Genomic DNA, 20947 nt, shown 5'->3' on the forward strand with positions numbered 1-20947 from the left:
CTTAAATCGAGGCGTTTCCCTGGGTTTCGTGACGGCATTAAGTTAAGGTCAGCTGTGGAGGTGACACCTGTGACCCACGCGGATGTCTGTCTTCCAATACTCCCGCGAGCGGCCTGGGGACGCGCCACCAACATCCCCGAGGGCCGGGCCCTCCGTCGCCGGGCCCGGCCCCTCTTCCCCGGGACAGAGCCCGCGCCCGGGCCTCCCGGGGCGCTGGGTGCGCCCTGAACGGCTGCGGACCGGCTCTGCTCTCCTTCCGCACCGCCCAGGCCCCGGTCTGTCGCGCCCGCCGCGCCCCGAGCTCCCGCGTGTCGCCGGTTCCCGGCCGTCGTCTCCTCCGTTTCCCCCGCGTGGGTCTGGCCGCTGTTCCGATGGCCCTGGGCCTTCCTCGTTTCCCTCGGCCCCCGGCCTGTAGGTGCGACCCCGGCTCTAGCCGGATGCCAGGCCACTCCCGCGCGGTGGGGGCCGCGCCGTCCCGCCCCCGCCCCTCACTCCCCTCCCCCAGTCCCTGGGCCCACCCTCCTACTTTCTGTCTCTATGAGTCGGATTCCCTGAGGGACCTCATGTGGGTGGGATCATGTAATATTTGTCCTTTTGTGTCTGGCTTATTTCACCAGCACAATGTCCTCAGAGTCCATCCATGTTGTATAGCCTGTGTCAGGGTTTCCTTCCTGTTTAAGACTGAATAGTGTTCCATTTGGTGTGTGGACCATGTTTTGTTCATCCATCGTCTGTCGATGGACACTTGGGTTGCTTCCACCTTCTGCTTATTGTGAATAATGCTGCTGAGAACATGGGTGTCCAAGTGTCTGTTCAAGACCTTGCTTTCAATTCTTTTGGATACGTACCCAGAAGTAGAATTGCTGGATCATATATTAATCCTGTGTTTTTCGAGGCGTCTCCATACTATCTCGATACTGACTGCACCGTTTTACGTTGCCACCAACAGGGTGCAATGGTTCCAGTTTCCCCACATCCTCGCCAACTCTTGTTGTTTGCTGTTTATTTTTTTTACAGTAACCATCCGAATGGGTGTGAAGTGGTATCTTGTTGTGGTTTTGATCTGTTTCCATATTTGTTAGCAATGTTGAGCATCTTTTCATTTGCTTATTGCCTATTTTTATGTCTTCTTTGAAGAAATGTCTATTCAAGTCCTTTGTCCATTTTTCAATCAGGATGTTTGTTTTATTGTTATTAAGTTTTGGGGAGTTCTTTATTCTGGATATTAATCCCTTATCAGATATATAGTTTTCACACATTTTTCTCCCATTCAGTAGGTTGTATTTTTACCCTGTTCATTGTGTCCTTTGATATACACAAGTTTTAGTTTCTGATGTAGTCCAGTTTATCTATTATTAATTTTATTGCTTGTGTTTCTGGTGACATATCAAGAAATTATTGCCAGATCCAATGTCAAAAAACTTTTCCCTCATGTTTTCTTCTAGCCATTTTATCTTTTGACCATGTATACAAGGTTTTATTTCTGGGATCTGTGTTCTATCCCATTGGTTTATTCATCTGTCTTTATGCCAGAAACAGCTTTGACTATCATAGCTTTAGTAATAGCTTTTGAAATCAGGAAGTGATTTCAAACTTTTTCCAACTTTTTCTTTTTTAAGATTCTGTTGTCTATTCCCAGGCCCTTGAGATTTCATATGAATTTTAGGATGGATTCTTATTTCTACGAAGAAAAAAAAAATCTACTGGAGTTTTAATAGGGGTTGCACTGGGTGTGTAGATGACTTTGGGTAGCATTGTTCTCTTAGCACATTAACTCTTCCAATCCATGAACATGGGATGTCTTTCCATATACATGTATATTTTGCACTTGTTTTTTTAAATTTTAATTAATTTATTTTTTTGGCTGCGTTGGGTCTTCATTGCTGCGTGCGGGCTTTCTCTAGTAGTGGCGAGGGGGGTGCTACTCTTCATTGTGGTGCGCGGGCTTCTCATTGCGGTGGCTTCTCTTGTTGAGGAGCACAGGCTCTAGGCACACGGGCTTCAGTGTTGTGGCTCGTGGGCTCAGTAGTTGTGGCACACGGGCTTAGTTGCTCCGCGGCATGTGGGATCTTCCCGGACCAGGGCTTGAACCCATGTCCCCCGCATTGGCAGGTGGATTCTTAACTACTGTGCCACCAGGGAATCCCTGCACTTGTTTTTGAAGTCCCTTTGTAAGCACAGCACCATCTTTGATCATGGAGAAAAGGAAAAATTAATCTTTTTTCCTAGAATGGACTACAGTCCAACCTGAATGATAAGCAAATTATATGAATGAGTCAGAAGACAGATGAGAACTGACACCAGTTGAGGGCATCGGGGTGATGCCTTGAGGGTCAGAGGAGGAAACCACATCTGACTATAGCACTAGGACCCCCGGGAGACCCACCTGAAGGCATAGGAGAGGCAGGGGGGCCAAGAATGCAGTGGGTTTGTGACCTGGATGACCGGAGGTGGACTGGAAGGCTACAGAGTAAGACACACAAGCCCGAGAGATGGAGGGGATGCTTAGCCAGAACCAGTGACCCGGCCAAGTGTGGGGAGAAGGCCAGGGCAGCATGTGCACACACGTGTGTATGTGTACGTGTGTGTGTGTGTGTGTGTGTGTGTGTGTGTGTGTGTGTGTGTGTGTGTGAGCCTGTGCACATCCAATACGCAGAGCAAGGACAAGCAGTGGAATGTGGACAGAAGGAGGCCCTCAATAGTATCTGAGCTGACAGACGTTTCTGGGCCCTGGGACGCTGCCAGCAAGGAGAACGTAACACGTCCTGTGCAGAGGACAGCAGGTGAGCGTGAGGTGGTAGAGGCCAGGGTTTCCCTGATGTGTGCTTGGGAGAAAGGGCATTTGTGCGGTGACACGTGTAGGACGGGGAGAAGGATGGACACCGTCGTTACCAGTTGGCCGGGTCTGCAGACGTCCTGACACCGTATCCCGCTCAGCCCCCCGCTGCCGCCCCGGCTTCGTGAGGCAGAGCAGGGCTGCCCGCTACAAACCAGTCAGTAGGCCCCGAGGGGTCACCCCGGAAATGCGGACGCTGACAGTCACACCCGTGTGACCCTGACGAAGGGGCCATGTCTGTGTCCGTGCTCTGCAAGGTCAGGGATGGGGGACGGGTGACCTCGGGTGAGACCCCAGTGTGCTGCTGTCTGTGGCCGCAGGCGCCCAGGTCGGCGCTTGCACTTAGCGCAGTTGTGCACACGGCATAGTTAGAGCCTCGGTGACCCAGGAACCAGGAGTTGAGCTCCCGGGGCATCTCAGCAGAACGTCTCTTTCCCTTTTCGGTCCCTCGACTGCAAGCCTGGCAGTGCCGCCCGGGGCCGCGTGGGTGTGAGGGTGGGGAGGACAGCGGCGCTCGGGGACCTCCTGAGCCTGTCACCGAGCACCTGCAGGACAGGTGTGAGCTCAGACGTGGCGGGAACAGGCCAGGGGGGAGTGTGGGCCGCTGCCTACATGCTGGGGCGGGCTCCCTGCGTGACCAGATCTAGGGGCGTGAGCGCTGCGAAAGGTGGTGGAACCCAGCACGGCCAGAACTATTCAGGTGCCGCTCTGCGGGGGCCGCGCCCTGCCGGGCCGAGCCTGGGTCGCGTCCACGAGGGGCCCAGCCAGGTGGCTCCCAGTGCTCCCTGCTGACCTGGCCCTGCCCAGGCGGTGCAGCCGTGGGGCATTTTTCTGTTCCCTTCGTGGGTTCCTTTTTTTTTTTTTCTGGTGTAACAAGACTCTCGCAGTTCTTTAAAACAGTCAAGAGACAGTGAGTTAAGAGGGCTTTTCCCCCGGGATGTACATTTTCTCCTACTTGGTAATTAAAATGCAACGAAAAGTGGCCAGAGTCTCCTGAGTATTCCCGGCTCTGGTCACGATGCCGGGGGCACGTCGCCCGTGTCCCGGGTGCCGCTGGAACAGGCTGTCTGGGCGGACACTCGGAAGGACCAGCGCCTCAAGGAGCCTATTCCGTTTAAAGAAAGAGACTAACGTGTGTCGCCGGTGGTGTCCTCGGCACGGGCGGGACCCTGGAGCGCCGCAGAGGAGAGCCGAGGAGCCAGAGTGGGGTCCGGCCTTCGCGCCTGTGCTGGGCGAGGGGCCACGGCCACAGTTAGCGCCCTCGGTGCTGCAAGCGCGGTCCCGATGTGGGAGACACCAGTGTCCGCAGAGTGAGGCGGGGGGCGGGGAGGTGGGCAGAGGCTGCGGCCTCAGAGCCGCCCTGCAGCCCCGCGGACGCTGGGGCCACGGGAGCCGTTGCTGGGCAGGGGGCGGGGAAGGGTCCAGACAGCAGGGCCCTTTCCATAAGGTGAGGGTCAGGGTCACGGGCCAGGAGACAGGCCAGAAAGGCCATTCTGTGCTTCAGGGCTCTCTGAAAGATGAGCTTGGAAAAAATTCTTATGAAACCAGTCACCCACGCAAAGAAACAAGACACGTTAGAACTACTTTCTTAAAGAGCCGTTAGGACCATGGTGTCTAAGGGGTATCTTTAAAACAACGTGAAAGTGTCTTTACAGAGAAGGATGCGATAAACTTTTCAAGAAAAGGTGGTTGGCGAGAATCACCTGGGTAGGTGGCCTTTCGCTGAGACCAGGTGGGGATGAGGCCAAAGGAAGAGATGCCCTTTGGCCGTGCACCAGGGAGATGGGGTCACTGAGGCAGGAACACCTGGGTTGGGTGCATCTGCACCTTGTGCAACGCGCTTTCGTGTTACAAGGTGCAGTGACAGGATTTCATTCCTCCGGGAATCGTAGCTGAATGGCTGTGTTATTAGGAAAACTGAAAAGTGTTATTGACCATGTTCCATGGGAGGCTGCGTACACAGCGTCCCACCGGGTTCCACGTTGGGGGTGTAATTGTTAAATTTAGAGACTGAGAATTATCAGCTATTCTGACCCCCGAATTGACCTCTGAGACGGAGTTCTCCCGTCTGTTAAGAAGCCAACGATGCGTCCTTGGGACCTGGGCTGAGGTGAGTCATACGACGGTGCAAGCCCCACGGAGCGGCAGGCTCCCCACCTCCTATACCTGCTCCTGAGGGGCTGTCGTAGGCCCGCTCCGGATCAGGACCCCGAGGGCTGAAGGGTGCACACCTCCCACACCGGGAGGCCCAGCCCTGTGGCAAAACCTGAAACCTGGCATATCAATGGTATTTCGTAGACAGTATTATAAGTCAACACTTGAAGCAAAATAAGAATTGTATTTACATTTCTGCATTTTAAGAGAATGCCTTAAAATTAAACGTATGACCTCTTTATTTCTGACTTTGTAGAGTGTAGCCTTTACAACCCTTATAGCTGGAAATTTAGAGCAATAAATTCAGAGAAGAGCTCTGAGAAGACTGTTCATATTTTAGGTCCTTTATCAGCAAGGTCTCCATCAGGGCCGGCAGGAAAACTCAACACACAGGCAACAACCAGCGATTTCCACAGTATCTCTACACGTAGACCTGTAAAATGCAGCTATTTCACAAACGCTTTCATGTAAAGTTGTTAATGGTTTCGATGTTTCATCATTTGGGAGTGGTGATTAGCTCGACTCCCCATGAGTTAAGGGATTGCGAAACTAAAAGACCTGGGGATTCTCCATGCAAAACAACTCTGCCTTTTCACTGAGGAGGCAATAAAGGAAGAGAGGAGAATATTCAGTTGTAAACTCGTAGCATGTGTTTGAAGCTGCTCTTCGCTTGGAGTGGCAAGGAATATGGGTTCAGCCAAACAGATGCTTGTTCTAGGGTTCTGCCGTATAAAATCAGTACATTGTGCTGCTAGCTGTGAACTTAAGCCGTACATCACGGAGCGGCCCTCAACAGTGACATAAAATAACCCACGGAACCTTGCACGTTGCTGAAGGCCACTCCATAGGCAGCTTGAAATGTGGAAGCGACTCAGAAGCACCGCATTGCAGAGAAACGTTTTCTGCCAGTCGGGGTGGACGCTGAGATGTGCAGACACGTCAGAGACGTGAAATTCCACCTAAAAGAGACCCCTCTGATCCTCTTCTCCCCGGAGTAACCGCACCGCTTGTGCTGTCACTTCTAAAGAACAACCCAGGGAAATCCTGAAAAGATAGGCTACGCTAAAGCATCGCCCACGTTACAGAGCTCCAGGCCCGTTCTCATCAAATGGGGGGAGAGAGCTTAAAACACGGAGCCCAGTCACTCTTTCAGCACCTCTCTCTTGGGCAGCCGCTGTGAGCAGCATCCGTACCAGGCTGTGATCGGGGGCGGAAGAGACTAGACAGAGCTCCTTTCCCCGGGCGGCGCGACAGGTGCCCAACCCCTGCGTGCCCAGGATGCGGCAGCGGATGGGGCGCTCTGGGAGGGTGCATGCCCTTGGGAGATGCTGTCGGGGTAGGTCCGCGTGGAGAGCCAGGTCTTCTAAGAAGGAATGGCTTGGCAGACAATGGAGATTTCTGTCTGGGGGAAGGAGCAGCACGCCCGGGAGAGGGGGCCCTGGGGCGGGGCGGGGCTGCGGGGGCTGTCCTCACACCCTGCGTCTGGCCTCAGGGCTGAGAAAGGGGGACCCGAGCTCGAAGTTCTGGAAGAGGTTTGGGGAACAAGAGGCAGTCTCAGTCGCCGTGACTTCAAACCGGGGGCGGCAGGGGTGATGGTGACAAAGGCGGGGGGAGGGCGGGGGGCAGGTGCGTTTCTTGGGGGAAACGGGGGAAAGTACTGACCTTGGCTGCAAACGTTTCTGACCCACGAAACAGATCCTTGCTGAGCTCCTGCTGTGTGCTGGCGTCCTGGGAGCTCACACCCTGGGGGCGGACCGGCCGCAGGGACCCCGCGGAGAAAAGCAGAGCCGCGCAGGAGACCGCGGGGTGGGGAGGCCGGTGTCCGGGGCGCCCCCGCCGTGCGCTGCGCGGTCCCGCCCGTGGCCGAGATCCAGTCCTTGCCTCGTGGGGCTTTCACTCGACGTAGGGTTGCGGTCAAGGGTTGGGGAGCAAAGCAGCCAGAGTCTGAAGCTCGCCCCCGAGCCCTAGTCCCTAACTTTGTGACCAAGCCTCGGATTCCTGGTCAGCGGAACGGGACTCTGCAGCCTAGGCTGAGCCCGAGAGGTCGTGCTGTGGTGCATGGGGGCTCCGGGGAGGGGGGGGACGGCGCGGGGGCCCTGGGGTAAATGCCCACGTGTGGCCGCAGCGGCCGGGCGCGACGCGGTCCCCGCGTGGCCGCGCTGCAGTCGGGGCGGCCGGACGGGCTGCCCGGCGTCCAGGGTGCTCCCCTGGGGGCGGGGTCTGGAGCCCGGTTCCCGCCCCAGCGCGGTCAGCCCGCGCGCGCGGCCCCTGCTTGAGCTCCCCGGGCCGGGGCCGGGCCGCTGCCCCCGCGCCACGTGCCCTGCCCCCCGCGCGGCTCCAGTCCGGGCCAGAGCTGCGCGCGCCAACGAGGCCGCCGTTCACGGGGAGGACTGCAGCGCGCAGGTGCAGGGGGGCCCGTAGTACCGGGCGGGCGCCGGCCGTCCCATCCCTGGGGCGTGAGCGGGGGCTCGGATGGGGCCTTGACACTCCGGTCCCACCGCCGCCTCCTTCACGGAGGGGGGCTCCGGTCCCAGAACCGGGTGCAGGGCTAGCTTTGGCTGGCCTTCCCCTGCCCCGTCCACGTCCACGGCATCCCCGTTTGCCGCAGGCCCTGGGGGCTCGGGCCGGGGAGGGCGGCCGTCGGGTCGGGGCGGCCCCAGGTGCCCGGAGGCCCCGCGTGCCCGGAGGTCCCTCTGCAGGCTGACGGGTCGCGGCCGGGCTGAGCCCCTCCCGCCTGGGGCGTCTCCCCTTCGCGGGGCCGCACGGAGCCCCAGCCTTTCAGGAACCTTCTCTGGGCCTCTGCTGCGTGCACCTGTGATCCTGCAAAGAGCCCGCGCCGCACACCTGAGGGGAAGCAGCAAAAGCAAGTGACAGTCGCTCTGAACTGAGTCCAGGGCTGCGTTCCTGCCCAGCTTCCTCCCGAGACCGGCCCTGTGGGTCCCCCCCTCACCCCAGAGGCCCGGGGCCTTCAGAGTCGGCGTCTCCTGGCCGAGGTGGGCCCCCGCTGGTGCCGGCGGGCCGCGTGGAGTTGCCGTGGCCGCAGTCCTAGAGCCGCCGGAGGCTCTCGTCGGCCTCGGCTCCCCTTCCGGCGTTTGTCTGCAGGTGCGTCATATGCCCGTCAGAGGAGCCGCGCTCCTGCCCGGTGGTTTTATCCAGTTACTGAGCGCGAGGTGCCGCTCGGCGGCGCGGACGGACGTCCCTGGGACCAACTCCCGGTGGCGGGAGGCGGCCAGCCCTGCATTTCCCGGGGCGCCTCCAGTGCCTCCTCTGCGCCGTCTCTTGGCCCCTGGGTTGTTAAGGACGGTGACGCATCTTAGACGGGCGCGCGCTCTGCAGACATGACACGGAATGAAGGACAGCATCCTGGGAGGAGCCGTGGGTGGGGCACGTGACACGGGGTGGTGCCTACGTTTCTGTGACCAGTAACTTCTCATGTCTGCGTACAGCTGTCACTTGCAGAAGACTTTCGCCCGCACCGGACCGTTACCTCAGCCAAGGGGGCAGAGTGTGACCCAAGCTCTCGTTGTATCTGTGGACACGAAAGCCACGCTCGGTCCTGGGCAGCGCACGGCTCGGACCCCAGCCTCGATGGCGTCAGCCGCTCTGGCCACAAGCACAGCACCTGCCAAGGGTTTCTGGGCGGCCTGTCGCACTCGGAGTCCCCCCCGAAGCTTCCATCAAGTCAGCCTGATTATTTTCCACTGCATTTTCCTGAAAGGATGTTATGATTTTCTAGTTGTTTGGTGGCTGGCGATAAATCAGGCTTTTATGATGTCATGTGAAAGGCCCCCTCATGCTTTCTTGTGCAGCGGCCGCAGGCTGAAGGGGACGTGTTGGCGGGACGCCGTGGACGCGGCTGGCTTAACCCTTTCCCTGCTCGGTCAGGCGTGGCCAGGCTGCCCGCTGGGGGGCGTGGATGGAGCTGAGGGGCCTCCCTCCCACACGGGGTTCACCAGACTTCCTCCGCTGAGAGGTTTGGCATCAAATCAAGATTCGAAACGAGACAGTGTGTCCACGGAATGACAGGGGAGACCACAGGTGATTCTACAGAAGGAATACTTTGGAAGGGTCTCTGTCTCATGATCATGAAAACGAGAGGTTTCCCTGAAAAGAGGACAACGTCTAACGGCCGAGGGGTCGTGATAAAATGCGACCCTCGTACTTTGCTGGCAGCGCTCAGTTCCCACGAGTCTCCGAACGCCGCGAAGAGGTTCCCACTGGGGCCCCCGTCCCGGCGTTCTCCGCGCGTGCTCTCCCACACCTCTGTCCCCCGGCCAGGCCTCCGCCTGCTCCCCCTCCAGAGCGGGCCCCGCTTCACCCGCTTCCTGCCTCCTCACCGCTACGCCCGTCCCGGCCGCCACCGTCCCCTGGCCTCCCCTGGTCTCCAGCCGCTGTCAGCCCGCTCGGCGGCCACGGTGAGGTCGGAGACACCCAGCTGAGCCCGTGCTCAAAGCCTCCCGGGGCTCCGAGCAACGCCAGACTCTGCACTCAGTCTGAGGCTGATAAGGTCCACAAATCTTAAAAGTAAAGCAGATTCTTTCTCTGCAGGTGTGTGGACCTTTACGTCACACACACACACACACACACACACACACACACACACAGGATTTCGTAAAAAAAAAAAATTTAAACTCACGCAGGGTTAGGTGCCGCGTCCCATCCTCTCGGGACCTCACGGGGCAGAAGAGGGCCGTGTCCACAGGGCAGCTGGGGCTGCACCCAACGCCTGCGGGGACCCGCTCCTGCAGGAGGAGACAGAGGGCAGGCAGAGCCCTCAGGAGGTCTGCGGCGTCCTTGCCGGACCAGAAGAGGGTCAGCCCTTCCTTGCACACACGGCAGGCGCTGGCGCAGCACCAGGCCCTGCCCTCCGCCCCGGGAGGCCCCGAGGGCACTGTGTCCTGCAGGCCCGCTGGGCACGGTCCTGCCTCTCACGGGTGGGTGCCCAGACCCCATCCCTTCAAGAGCAGCCAGACGTTCCCAGGCTGAGTGACCCAAGCACAACAGACAGTGACAGATCTTTAGGAGGGAGGGGGTTGTGAGTGTGAGTTGGGGCGCGTTCCGGGCAAAGATCGATCATCCCCCCACCCCCCGGGGTAAACACGGAGCTGGAAGTCAGTCCCACACGTGCTTTCAAAAATTACATTGGCGTCAGAAAATCAGACTTTCAAACTACGTTAGGCCGAGGTGGCCAGTTTACAGCTGTGGCCGACGGGCTGCAGGTGCGCTAAGAGCCCGTCAGTGACTACAGAATAAAGTCGTGTGACGACATGGCTTTGCTGCGAAGGTCCCGGGTCCCGTGACGGGAATCACCCCGGGGGCCAGTGTGATCGCCAGGCTCCTCTGGGCTCCAAACGCCTCGTCACCCTGTCCAGACTCACGGCCTTCCCTCCATCCCCGAAAGACCCTGCTGCCCCAAAGCGTCACGCGACGCTTTTTCTCATCAGTCAAATCTCTGATAAACGTCACCGCTTCAGGAAGGGCCTGCCACTGTGGCTCAAGCTCCCCTCCCGTTCAGCGTCTGCCCTGAACTCCTGTGGCTGAGACGGCCTTACTCACGTCTCCTGTGCTCCAGACCGTCCCTCCTGCTGAAACAGACGCTCATGACAAGGCCTTGTCTAGTCCAGGGCCGCTTCCCCAGCGTCTAAGGCTGTAAAGGTTTGGCAACAGTCAAGAGCATGTGAAACGATTACGGGAATTGGGGAAAAACAGAATACCAAGTCTGTTACCATTCCTCGAAAGATGATGATCTAGAGACAGAAGTTAGGTTAGGGTGCAAGGTAAAAGCGACGTAACTATAAAAGAAAAACTGTAAGACAGCCCACTTTAGAAGATTACGTTTTCATCCCTGATGTTACTGTAAGATATGAAAAGCATTGCTTTCCCTCCACCGTGGTGATAAAAGCAACACTAGCCAGCCTGTTGTCCTGATGGAGCTAGAAATGGTGCCAGCTGCTTTCCACGTGTAACCGCGAATCCTCCCAGCAGCCTTGCCGGTGGGCCGTGTTTCCCCATTTCACAGATTTAAAACCTGAGGCTCAGAAGCATTGAGAACCCTCCCAAGGCCGCACAGCTCAGTGCTTGAGCCACAGATGAAGCCAGGTCTCCCCAGTGCTGTCTGTGCTGTCAGCGTCTAAGGAGCTTCTGTTATTGAGATAAAATATGTGTGTGGGGAAACGCGCAGATCTGAACCGGCTTTGACAAATGCACACCCTCCGTGTAAGCCCCGCCCCCCCACCCAGGGTCCTGCAGCACCTTCCCTGTCGACCCCTTTCCCTTGTAACCAACAGTCTCATTTCCACCACCTTCAGTTAGCTCGCCGGGTCCAGAAGCCTCACACACGCTGGACCACGAGTGTTCCTCTGCCCTGGCCGTCTTGTCACCCAGCACTGGAACGCCTTGATGTTTCCACTTGGTTTAGTCTTCGTTCTTCAGAGGCCTCTTTGCCACTCAAACGAATGTCCACAAAGCATGCTGCTTACAGCGCTTCCTGTGGAGGGCTCGTCCTACTGGGCGTCGTGAGTGCTGGCTTCTGGTCCAGCGCGCGGCCACTAGGTGGCTTTGTGACATCTGTGAAGTTGTTTGGTTTAAGTATCTCTTTAGCCGTGTTCGGGAATGGGGTTCTGTCTCTCTTACGTAGGTAGAAAAGAAAATACACCCGGTAACCGGGTGGTGTAGCTACGCCACAGCCTGGGAAACCCACTATTGACAGGAGACCGAATGAATGGACAGATAGAATCATAGAAAACCTAAAGATTCGTCTTCATACTCATGTCTCCCCATGTCTCAAAACCCTTACTAACAAACGTCATAGCAGTCATCTTAATTTTTCCTCAGATACGAAACTCCCCAGAGAAACTACCAAAAAGCAAGAATCTGGATGCTGTCAGTGGCCTGGTTAGCCTTAAGAAGTTGCTGAGGGGACGTATGTTTGAATGACCATCACGTCATTTCTGTTTTGGTTGGGGAAAAGGAAGGGAGGGAGGGAGGGAGGGAGGAAGGAAGGAAGGAAGGAAGGAAGGATGGATGGATGGATGGATGGATGGCTGAAGTGAGGTTTCTTGAGTTTGAAAAAGCTGATGTACCACAGAAGCTGAGAAACACCCCAGAGGAGAACACACCCCATCCGTGTCATGGAAGCATCCGTACTCCTTACAATACTCCTTGGTACTAATGTTCAAAGGCGGGGGTGAGGGTGTGGGCAGATTTCCAAGGGGCCGAGTAATCTAACAGCCAGAGAGGAGGTCGCCTTCCCCTTGTGCGCGCGGCGGTCGCGGGTGCCCGCAGTCGGCCCCCCGGGTGAGGGGGCGTCAGGCTATAGGTGAGTGAACTCGGAGCCGTGCCTTCGCCCCACAGGTGCTTTGCAGGTGCTTTCATCCCTAGGAAAGAGGCCACCTGAAGCAAATACAGGGTCTCTTGAGTTGCATCTTGATTGTCTGGCGGTTTAACGAGCTGATGTATGTGCGGTGCTTGGAGGGTAGCAAGTACTAAGTGGCAAAGGGAGAGCGGCCCGGCCTCGCGCTCCAGAGGGCCACCAGCCGACTGTGTGACAACCCTCTTTAATCGGTCCACTTGAAGGAGCTTTATCTCCTTTCCGCGGGGTTTGTGTCACCTCCTACCAGCCTGGGTAACATTTACACCCTAGATCCAGTTATTAACAGTAACCAGTAATTTCCGACAAAGATGGAGCTGGCTTTGAAGCCCGGGATGCTGAGGTCACCGACAATCTTATCTCCCTTTCATTAACGGGCCCTGCATTCCCACTGCAAGTCAGCCCCGCGTCAGCCGCTCCCAGTGACCGTCAGGGAGGGAGTCAGAATCCAGAGGCTCCAGTCACAGGACGTGGCCGCGCTTTCCCTGGGCTGACGCTCCCGTGAGCGCCGCGGATGAAGGAACACAGCTAACAGAGAAATGAGCTCTGCGGCTCGGCTGTGGACGCGGGCCAGGCGCAGGAAGGTGGCGTGTGTGCTGCGAGGCTGCACCCCCAAACCTTACTGGCTTACTTATTTAGAGCGACCCATGACGCACCCGCCTGTGCACCCACAGCCCCCAAACCTCCTGGGGCAGCTTCGAGAAACACTTTCCTCCACCCAGTACCCCCAGACAGGCCCCGGAGGCCCAGGGGCTGGCCGGTGCGGAAGGCTGGGGCGTCCCCGGGGCCTGCTTCTCTGCCCCGGGAACGGGGACGGGAGCCTGGGGCTGACGGCCAGGGACCGAAGCCGGCCTGGGTGTGGGGCGCGTGCCCACCCCACGCGGGAGAGCGCTCTGTCCTCCTCTCCGCTCCTCCCGAGCAGGTCTGCCTGAAAGGACTTTCTCCAGGATGTTTTTAAAGCTCTATTTAAAAGGAAATTGGTGTGTTTCGTCCTGTATTTCCCTGTGTAATTGTGTGTCTGTATTTCTTCCCTTTTCCCTAACTACATTTGTCTTTTTCTGCTAATCATATTTTCGAAATACAAATGAGAAAAGATGCATCTCTGTGTAGGCTGCACTATACATGCTGCTGTGAATTGGGTTCTCCCTTTATAAAGTGAATGCTTTTTTTTTTTTTTAACCACCGTAGGCTTTATTTACAGATTTACAAGTGGACACCTAAGGAAGACAGTGATCCCATTCACTTCTTCAGAAAGCTCTGCTGCGCCGGATGGACTTCACATCCGTGTCTGGGGTACGCTCGGAGGCGGATGTATCTCTCCCCCCTTGGTTTGGTAGCTCTCAGTAGCTGCTAGTTCCAAATTCTACCAATTGGAAGTGAGTGGTCCCCAGCCCAGAAACATGGGATCAGCGGGGATCGGGGGGGGAGGGCGGGGAAGCGTCCTGGAGGTCCCTTCGGGCACCTCCACCCCGCTGGGGTCAGGACCGCGCGTCCCGGGACTCGCTTGCGAGGCCACTGGCAGAGGTGCCGGCATCCGGGGCACAGCGCGCCTGTTCTGCCCGCATCCCGGCCGCCTGGGACGGGCTGCTCCCTCTGTACCCGCTGCCACTTTATCTCCACGGTCAGTGGCCAGTGGAGCCAGTGCTGACCGACTGCATCTCCCCGAGGGGGAGCCCGGCACTGTCCTCCCGACGGCAGCCCCGCTGCCACACGGCCCCTCTGAGGCCGCTTCCTGAGCAGAGCAGACGCCGTTTTCTTCTTGTCTCTTATCGCCACTGTCGTTAAAGGAGAGGCCGGGCTCCGGCTTCCCTGGCGCTGATGTGCAGCAGGCGAAGGGGAGGGGCCGTGCCGGGCACCCTTTCACTCGGGCGGCCGCGGCGCGAGCTGCTCTGGGCCCGCCGCCTCTTGGGGGAGGTTTCGATCGAAGGACGTAAACGTGAACGTGAAGAGCTTAACCTGCCCGACAGAGGCCGGCTCTACTGCAGACTTTCTGGGGGAACACCCAGACTTTGTTGTTTGTTTCCTCCCGTCCTCACCGACTGCCGGCCGAGCATCTCCGCCCGTGGCTGGGACCGTCGTGCAGCTTTACAGGTTCCCCGTCGACCGTGCTGTTGTTAGCGGTTCTGTCTTTCTAAACAGGGGCATTTCCCCCAAGAGGGAGGCATTAGCATCAAGTGACATCAAAAACCAAATTCACTGGCATTCTTTTATTCCCTTGGAACCTCAGCTATTCCTCAATTTTGCTTTTTTAAGAAAAGTGGGAGGAAAGCGATGCACACGGAGCAGCGCTCACAATCCGAGTCTTAAATCCTCGAAGATGCTCCAGCAGGGCTTCTGTCGTCCGGGCTGTCTGTGCCCTTCTCCTGATTGATGTCACTCGAGTCCAGATCTTTCAGTACACGCTTTAGAAATGTAACAACATCCTGCCAGAAGAGCTCACACTCGCAGAATGTTTCTCCACCTAAACAGATGCCCTTTGCAAAACTTACAGGCAGGCCTGTTGAAACACATCGCTGGAAATTAATATTAATGTTAATATTAGTATTAACATTTTCCTGGGAAATCTCTGGCGGTCCAGTGGTTAGGACTCTGCGCTTCCATTGCCGAGGGTGAGGGTTCAATCCCTGGTCAGGGAACTAAGATTCTGTAGTAAGCCGTGCAGCGTGGCAAAAAAAAATAAAAAATAAAAATAAAATAAATTTTTCCTAATGTAACCTCACTGAAAGAGTGAGAAAAAGAGATGAGACTATGAACTTTTTTTTTTTTTTTTTTTGCGGTATGCGGGCCTCTCACTGTCGTGGCCTCTCCCGTTGCGGAGCGCAGGCCTAGCGGCCATGGCTCACGGGCTTAGTTGCTCCGCGGCACGTGGGATCTTCGCGGACCAGGGCACGAACCCGTGTCCCCTACATCGGCAGGCGGATTCTCAACCACTGCGCCACCAGGGAAGCCGGAGACTATGAACTTTGAAAAGAAATGTGATAGAATCTGCTTAACAGATTTCACCACAGTGATTTTCAGGCAAGTGGCTGAGTAGCAAAGGTATTTAATGTGCTGAATAATGACCAAAGGAAAGTAAGATTGGGGGAAGGGAAGGAATCCGACCGGTGTATTAAAGGCGTGTTGTTATCTTGATGAGGATGAAACAGTGCCCCGAAGACTGCAGCGAGGGTGTAAGACAGTGACACAGCGCGGGCCCTGCCTTCCTGGGTTCTGCGTTAACTGCCACGGGCTCGGGAACCGGCCTAATGACTTTTCCAGGCTCTGGTCTGGCCCTGTATCACTTCTCTGTAACAAGAACAGAAGCCAGGAGAGCTGGAAAAATTACTGCGGCAAAACACGCCTTCCTACCTGCTGGGGTCTGCCACTCTGGCCACCGGCACCCAGGCTTCAGGGTTCCTGGCTGGACAAGCCCGAAAGGCCACCCGAGTCAGCAGGCGGCCTGGAGCCCTCGGACCACGAAGGGCCGGGGCGTCTGGACACGCACGCCTTCCCTGCTCGTGCTGCTTTGCTGCTGTAAAATGCTCAGCGAACCCTAATTGAATCGGACAAGAATAAATCACAGGGTGACACTCACCTACGGAGCATCTGTGGAAACGGGGGGGCGGGGGGCACCGGGAGCCGGAGCTCGGGAAACGCCATCTTCACGTAGAAACGCGTCATACTCTCCCCAGGGCTTTATCGTCTCTCTTTTAAAGGAAAGGTCCAGACCACCCAGCGCACGACGTGCGTTTGGGAAACTGTACATAAAATCATCACTTTCATTCAGCTTTGGCCCCTGTTGTCATACCGAGGCTTTAAGCCTATAAATAAAGAAGGAACCGAACGGTCAGAAGAGAAGAGAAGAACCAGACAGATGAACGTCTTCCTCGCCCGTCCTTGGACTTGATCACACCCTGGTGGAAAGGGTTTGTGACAAGGGACAGGAAGCACTGGAAGCAGCCCTGGGAGAGCACAGCTCGCAGCCTCCTCTCCCCCCGCATGCCGGCCACGTGCCCTCCACTGCTGCATCCCAAGCCGTTTCCCTAAAGGACACACTGGGGAGGAATACGAAAGCCCTTCGGGAGGGGTTAAGGGTAAAACAAGCTGGGACGTCCTTCATCTTTTTCCCTACACGTGGATTGGGGCACAAGCCCAGGGGCTGGGCTAGATGTCAGCTTGGAGCAGCTGGTGTCCAGAGCCACCGTTTCGTTTTAGTGGAACCTCATCCTTTTCCTTCACGAGATCTCTCGGTCTAATCAAATTTGAGGGAGACGAGAGCCTCTCGGTAGAAGGTGAAAGGTAGCTGCTCAGCTGGAATGTAGGGGTTGGGCTCCGAACTACACTGGGAAGTTTCACTGGTGCATCTCTGGTTTCAATGAAATCCTTGCACGGTAGCAGCGTCTGTTTCTGAGCTTTTGAAAGCCATTTTTCTTCTTCCTTAATTATAGTTCCCTACTTGTTTTTAGATTAAGAGCCGCTTGTCGAAAAATACAGGAAACCAAGTTACAATGCAGAGCACCCTTTCCAAGCCTGCTGAGGCCATTTGAAACGGCACCGGTTCTTCGGGTTCTGCTAAGCAGTTTAGAGCCCGGCTCACGCCCTCTGCAGAACCGGTGACCTCACGGCAGGTGTGGGAAGGGAACAGCGGCCCTGCTCCTTCCAGCCGTGACCGTGACCGTGACCGCTGTGGAACTGAGGGGCCCCGTTGCTTCCTCATGCCACGTTTCACAGCTCCCTCTGGGGAAAAAGAATGCATATCTTTGTGTGGGTCTCAGAGTTGAACAGCGGTATCGTTGAAGTCTCTACACAAGTTTATTTAGGGAAAGGGGAGAGAAATAAATTCATCTGTTTTTCCACTCGTATTTCCAGCTCCGTGTAGCACTGTGTTAAACTGCTAATTAGCAATATTTGCATCTTACTTTTCCTGAAGACTCTGCGTATGGACTTTTAAGGCCAGCAGAAATAACTTGTTTGACTATTACTAATGCTGGAGAGGAAGTCAGCCCTTCAGCGAAATGCAGTGCCTTTGGGAACTTGATTTATTCCAGCCTCAAATGTGAGGCTGGGTGGTGGAGGAGGAGAGGAGCTGCATGGGCCGTGTTGGAGCAGATTTCAGGCAAACGGTGCAGAAGTGGATCCAGACGCCTTAGCGGACGTGAGCCAGGGGCCGGGCCGGGTGGGCAGAGTGGGTGCTGCCCGCCCCTGCGCCTTTGCCATCTCGCAATCTACCTTCCGGGAGCCTGGGGAGGACGGGGGACAGAAGCCTTGCTCTCCTTGTTGCCGTGGTTTTTAGGCCGTTCTCCGGTATTCCGTGTGGCTAGGGCAGTGTCTTCCTGGGGCATGTGTGGTGGGCAAGAGTCCCGCCTGTGTCCAGGCAGCCTTCACTGGCCTCCGTCTGAGGGCCCCTGTCTCGTGTACCGTTGCAGGAACACGTTGGCGTCTGGAGGGGCTGTTCCTCTAACCCCCAACATGGTCTGTTCCAAAGTCTCTGCTTTCTTTCCTTCCTCCTCCTCTTCTCCCTCTCCTTGTGGAATCCTCTTGAAATTCTCACCCCTCTTGCTCGCATCCATGCGTCCCCAGGACCTGTTGGAGTAGCAAGGCTGGGATATATGCGGCGATACTTGGCGCTCCTCTGGTTTCCTTCCCAGGAAGTCTCTTCAATGGAGGGAAACCGGGAGGCCGTGGCGGTTCCTTGCAGCTCCCTCCCTGCGCTGGGAGGCCTAGCGGCTACTACTTGAGTCACCTCGTCCCTTTTTATGTGTTTTTATATTTTGATAAGGTCGTGTCAGCTGGGATGAGAAACTCTAGAGCGAGCACATGGGCCGCCGTCGGAGCCGGGCGGCGGGGCAGGGGCTGCGGGGGCAGAGGGGCCCCGAGTGCGAGCGCGGGGCCGCTCCTTCGCGGGCGGTGGGGTGAGGGGGTCCAGATCGGCGCTGCTGAGGAAGGCAGAGAACGCACGGGGCAGACGGCCGAGGGCTGGAGGGGCCGCCCGGAGAGACGCGCCGCTCCCCGCGCGCGTGGGGGTGCGGGTGCGGGGCTGCGCGGGAGCCGGAGAGGGGCGCCCGGGAGGGGAGGGGAGCGGGCGGAGGGCGCACCCCCCTCTCGCTGCCGTGAGAAGGGCGCGAATCCCACCCGGCTGTCTCTTGGGGCGGCGTCCCCGACAGCACGAGGCGGAAAAGAAGGTCGCTGACCGGCGGGGCGCGGCGGCGGCGGCGGGCAGGGACCCCGGGCCCAGCGTCGGGGCCCGAGACGCCGACTCGCGGGCCCGCGGGGGACCCGGGAGCCTGTCCGCCGCCGCCGACCGCCCGCCCGTGTGCTCCGTCCCCGCCCCGCAGGACTTTCTGCAGGGAGACTGCACCAAAGCCAAGCAGAAGCTCAGCTGGAAGCCCCGGGTCGCCTTTGAGGTGAGTGCGTAGCGCGGCCGCTCCGCGCGGGGCCCGGGGAGGGGCGCGAGGAGGGCCGGGGAGGGCGCGCCGGCCGCTGCAGGCGCCGCGGTGGAGGGGGCGCCCCGGGAGGGGCCCGGACGCTCCCGGCTCACCAGCGCTCGCGTCCTCCCCGCAGGAGCTGGTGAGGGAGATGGTGGACGCCGACGTGGAGCTCATGAGTACCAACCCCAACGCCTGAGCGCCCAGCGGTGCCCGCGCCCCGCCCCCGGACCCGCGCCCGGGCCGCCGAGGTTTGCAGCAGCCGGGATGGGTTCCTGCGGCGCCCACTCTACTTTTGTCCGGGCCTCTGCTCTGATCGGTTTCGGTAATCAAGATGTTTTAATCACATATTCACTTTACTTGAAATTATGTCGCTAGACAACTGAAATTGTGCGGCTTTCAAATGGTTTTTTCTCTTTTCTTATTAAAAGTATCCTTTCTCTTAACCTGCATTAACGCAGTCCTGTGGATATTGTCTCCAAGTTACAAAAGCAGCTGTATAGGGACCCCAGAACAAAAATACCCAAATCCGTGCCTTGGAGTGAAATAGCTTCCTTCTGAGAGAGCTGCGGCCTGGCCTGAGCCCGGCCTGGCCGGAGCTTCCTCGCGAGTCTCTGCCCCGGACCGTGCCTTGCCCACCCACCTGGTCACCGTAAGCCGCTCTATGCAGCCGATCTGGAAGCCCAGGTCCTTCAGAAAGGCAGCATTCACACCAGCTCTGGTCTCTGCGACTATAATTAGAACCCAGAGGGCTCCCACCATCTCAAAAGAAGGCTTGAGAAACAGGGGGAGGTGGTTAGAAGAAGAAACTTGAAGGGAGGGTAAATATTGCTGGAACATTCCATGCCAGGCCCCTGGGTTACCCAGAGGTCTCTGAGCCCATGCCTTTGCCTGTGGTCTAGAATCTTACACACACTACTTACTTCCAACCTCTTCTCAGTACTAGATCACTTTTTAAATCTAATTTTGATTTAGTCATTCAACCAGTTTATATTAAGTGCCTAATATATGCTAGATAGCGTGCACATGAACTACATCAGGTTAATTAGAAATCCGGTTTCATTGAGAGCAGCATTTGGGGGCCTGGCTTTAACCGCGTGTGCTCCCGAGCCGTGTAGGGCCTATCTGTGCAGGTTCAGGCAGGTGGACACACGCGTGTGGAATCCACCAGCATTAAGCAAGGGCTTGTGTACAGGTGGAAACCTCTGCGTGAAATACCGTATATCGCCCCAGAACAAATTAGGTCAGGACTCCTCTCCCCCTCACTCCCCCTCCAAGGAAAATAAAATAGAACTTCACAGCAGATGGAATTCCAGCCTTTGCACATGCTTGTGTGAGTGCAGCTGAACTATTTCTGAATGTCTTCACGGGCAGGTTTATGATCTGGGGGGGGACCCAGGCTCCAGCGGCCGGTGGCAGGAAAGAGGGCTCTTTGTGTGGCTGCCCCAGTTGCTATGAAAGCATGCTGGCCGGGGCGGCCTGGGCTCCGATCGAGCAGAACTGGGGGCCTGAGCGGGCCCACCCGGGGCTCGGGAGCTGCCCCAGGACAGGCCTTCTCCCAATCGTGATGCTGCTAATTGGAAACAGATGGTCCCTGGAAGGCGGGGCCTCCGGGGCTGGGGGCTGGTGGGCACACACACACTCACATACACACAATCACACACAGATTCACATACATGCAAACACAAGTACAAGTACACACCTACACGCATGCCGTCTCACACAGCGTCACTCACAGACACTTGGAGACACAACGCCAACGCGCCCGCCCGTCACAAACACACTCTCACAGGCTCACAGATAAACACATTCACACACGTTCCCCTTAGCCTTGACCCGATGGAAGGCACCCCTCCTCCTCTTCCTCTGACCCCCTGAGCCCCCAACTTCATCCCATACCCGGGCTCCGGTGCCCGGTGCTCCGTGGCTTGTCACCCAAAGGCTCCTCAGTGAGGACTGGAGAGGGTCCAGGCAGGGGGTTAATGGGGCTCCAGTGGTGCCTTGGTGTTAAATTATTCTCAAAATGGCCTGGAGCGGCGGGTCTGAAGGACACAAGAAGTATTTCTGGTTGCAACCTTCTCTCTATTCCTGCACCTTCGATGGTGGGGTGAGGGGTAATTTGGCTTCCTGGCCTCCCTGTGTGTGTGCTTAAAAGGAGGAAAAGAGAACAGATTTGCTTATTTC

The 20947-nt window shown here is 57.1% G+C and overlaps 1 protein-coding gene across 1 annotated transcript in view; it reads left to right on the forward strand.

Moving 5' to 3' along the window:
* Positions 1-19215, forward strand: part of GMDS (GDP-mannose 4,6-dehydratase) — a 487018-nt gene extending 467803 nt beyond the window's left edge. Inside the window, exons 10-11 of the mRNA XM_059075578.2 lie at positions 18674-18742; positions 18900-19215. Coding sequence (XP_058931561.2) covers positions 18674-18742; positions 18900-18962 — 132 coding nt within the window. The 3' untranslated portion in view covers positions 18963-19215. The remainder of the gene's footprint in view (positions 1-18673; positions 18743-18899) is intronic.
* Positions 19216-20947: the final 1732 nt, after the last annotated feature.

The sequence above is a fragment of the Kogia breviceps genome, chromosome 10, assembly GCF_026419965.1.
Source record: "Kogia breviceps isolate mKogBre1 chromosome 10, mKogBre1 haplotype 1, whole genome shotgun sequence".
NCBI classification, from domain to species: Eukaryota; Metazoa; Chordata; class Mammalia; order Artiodactyla; family Physeteridae; genus Kogia; species Kogia breviceps.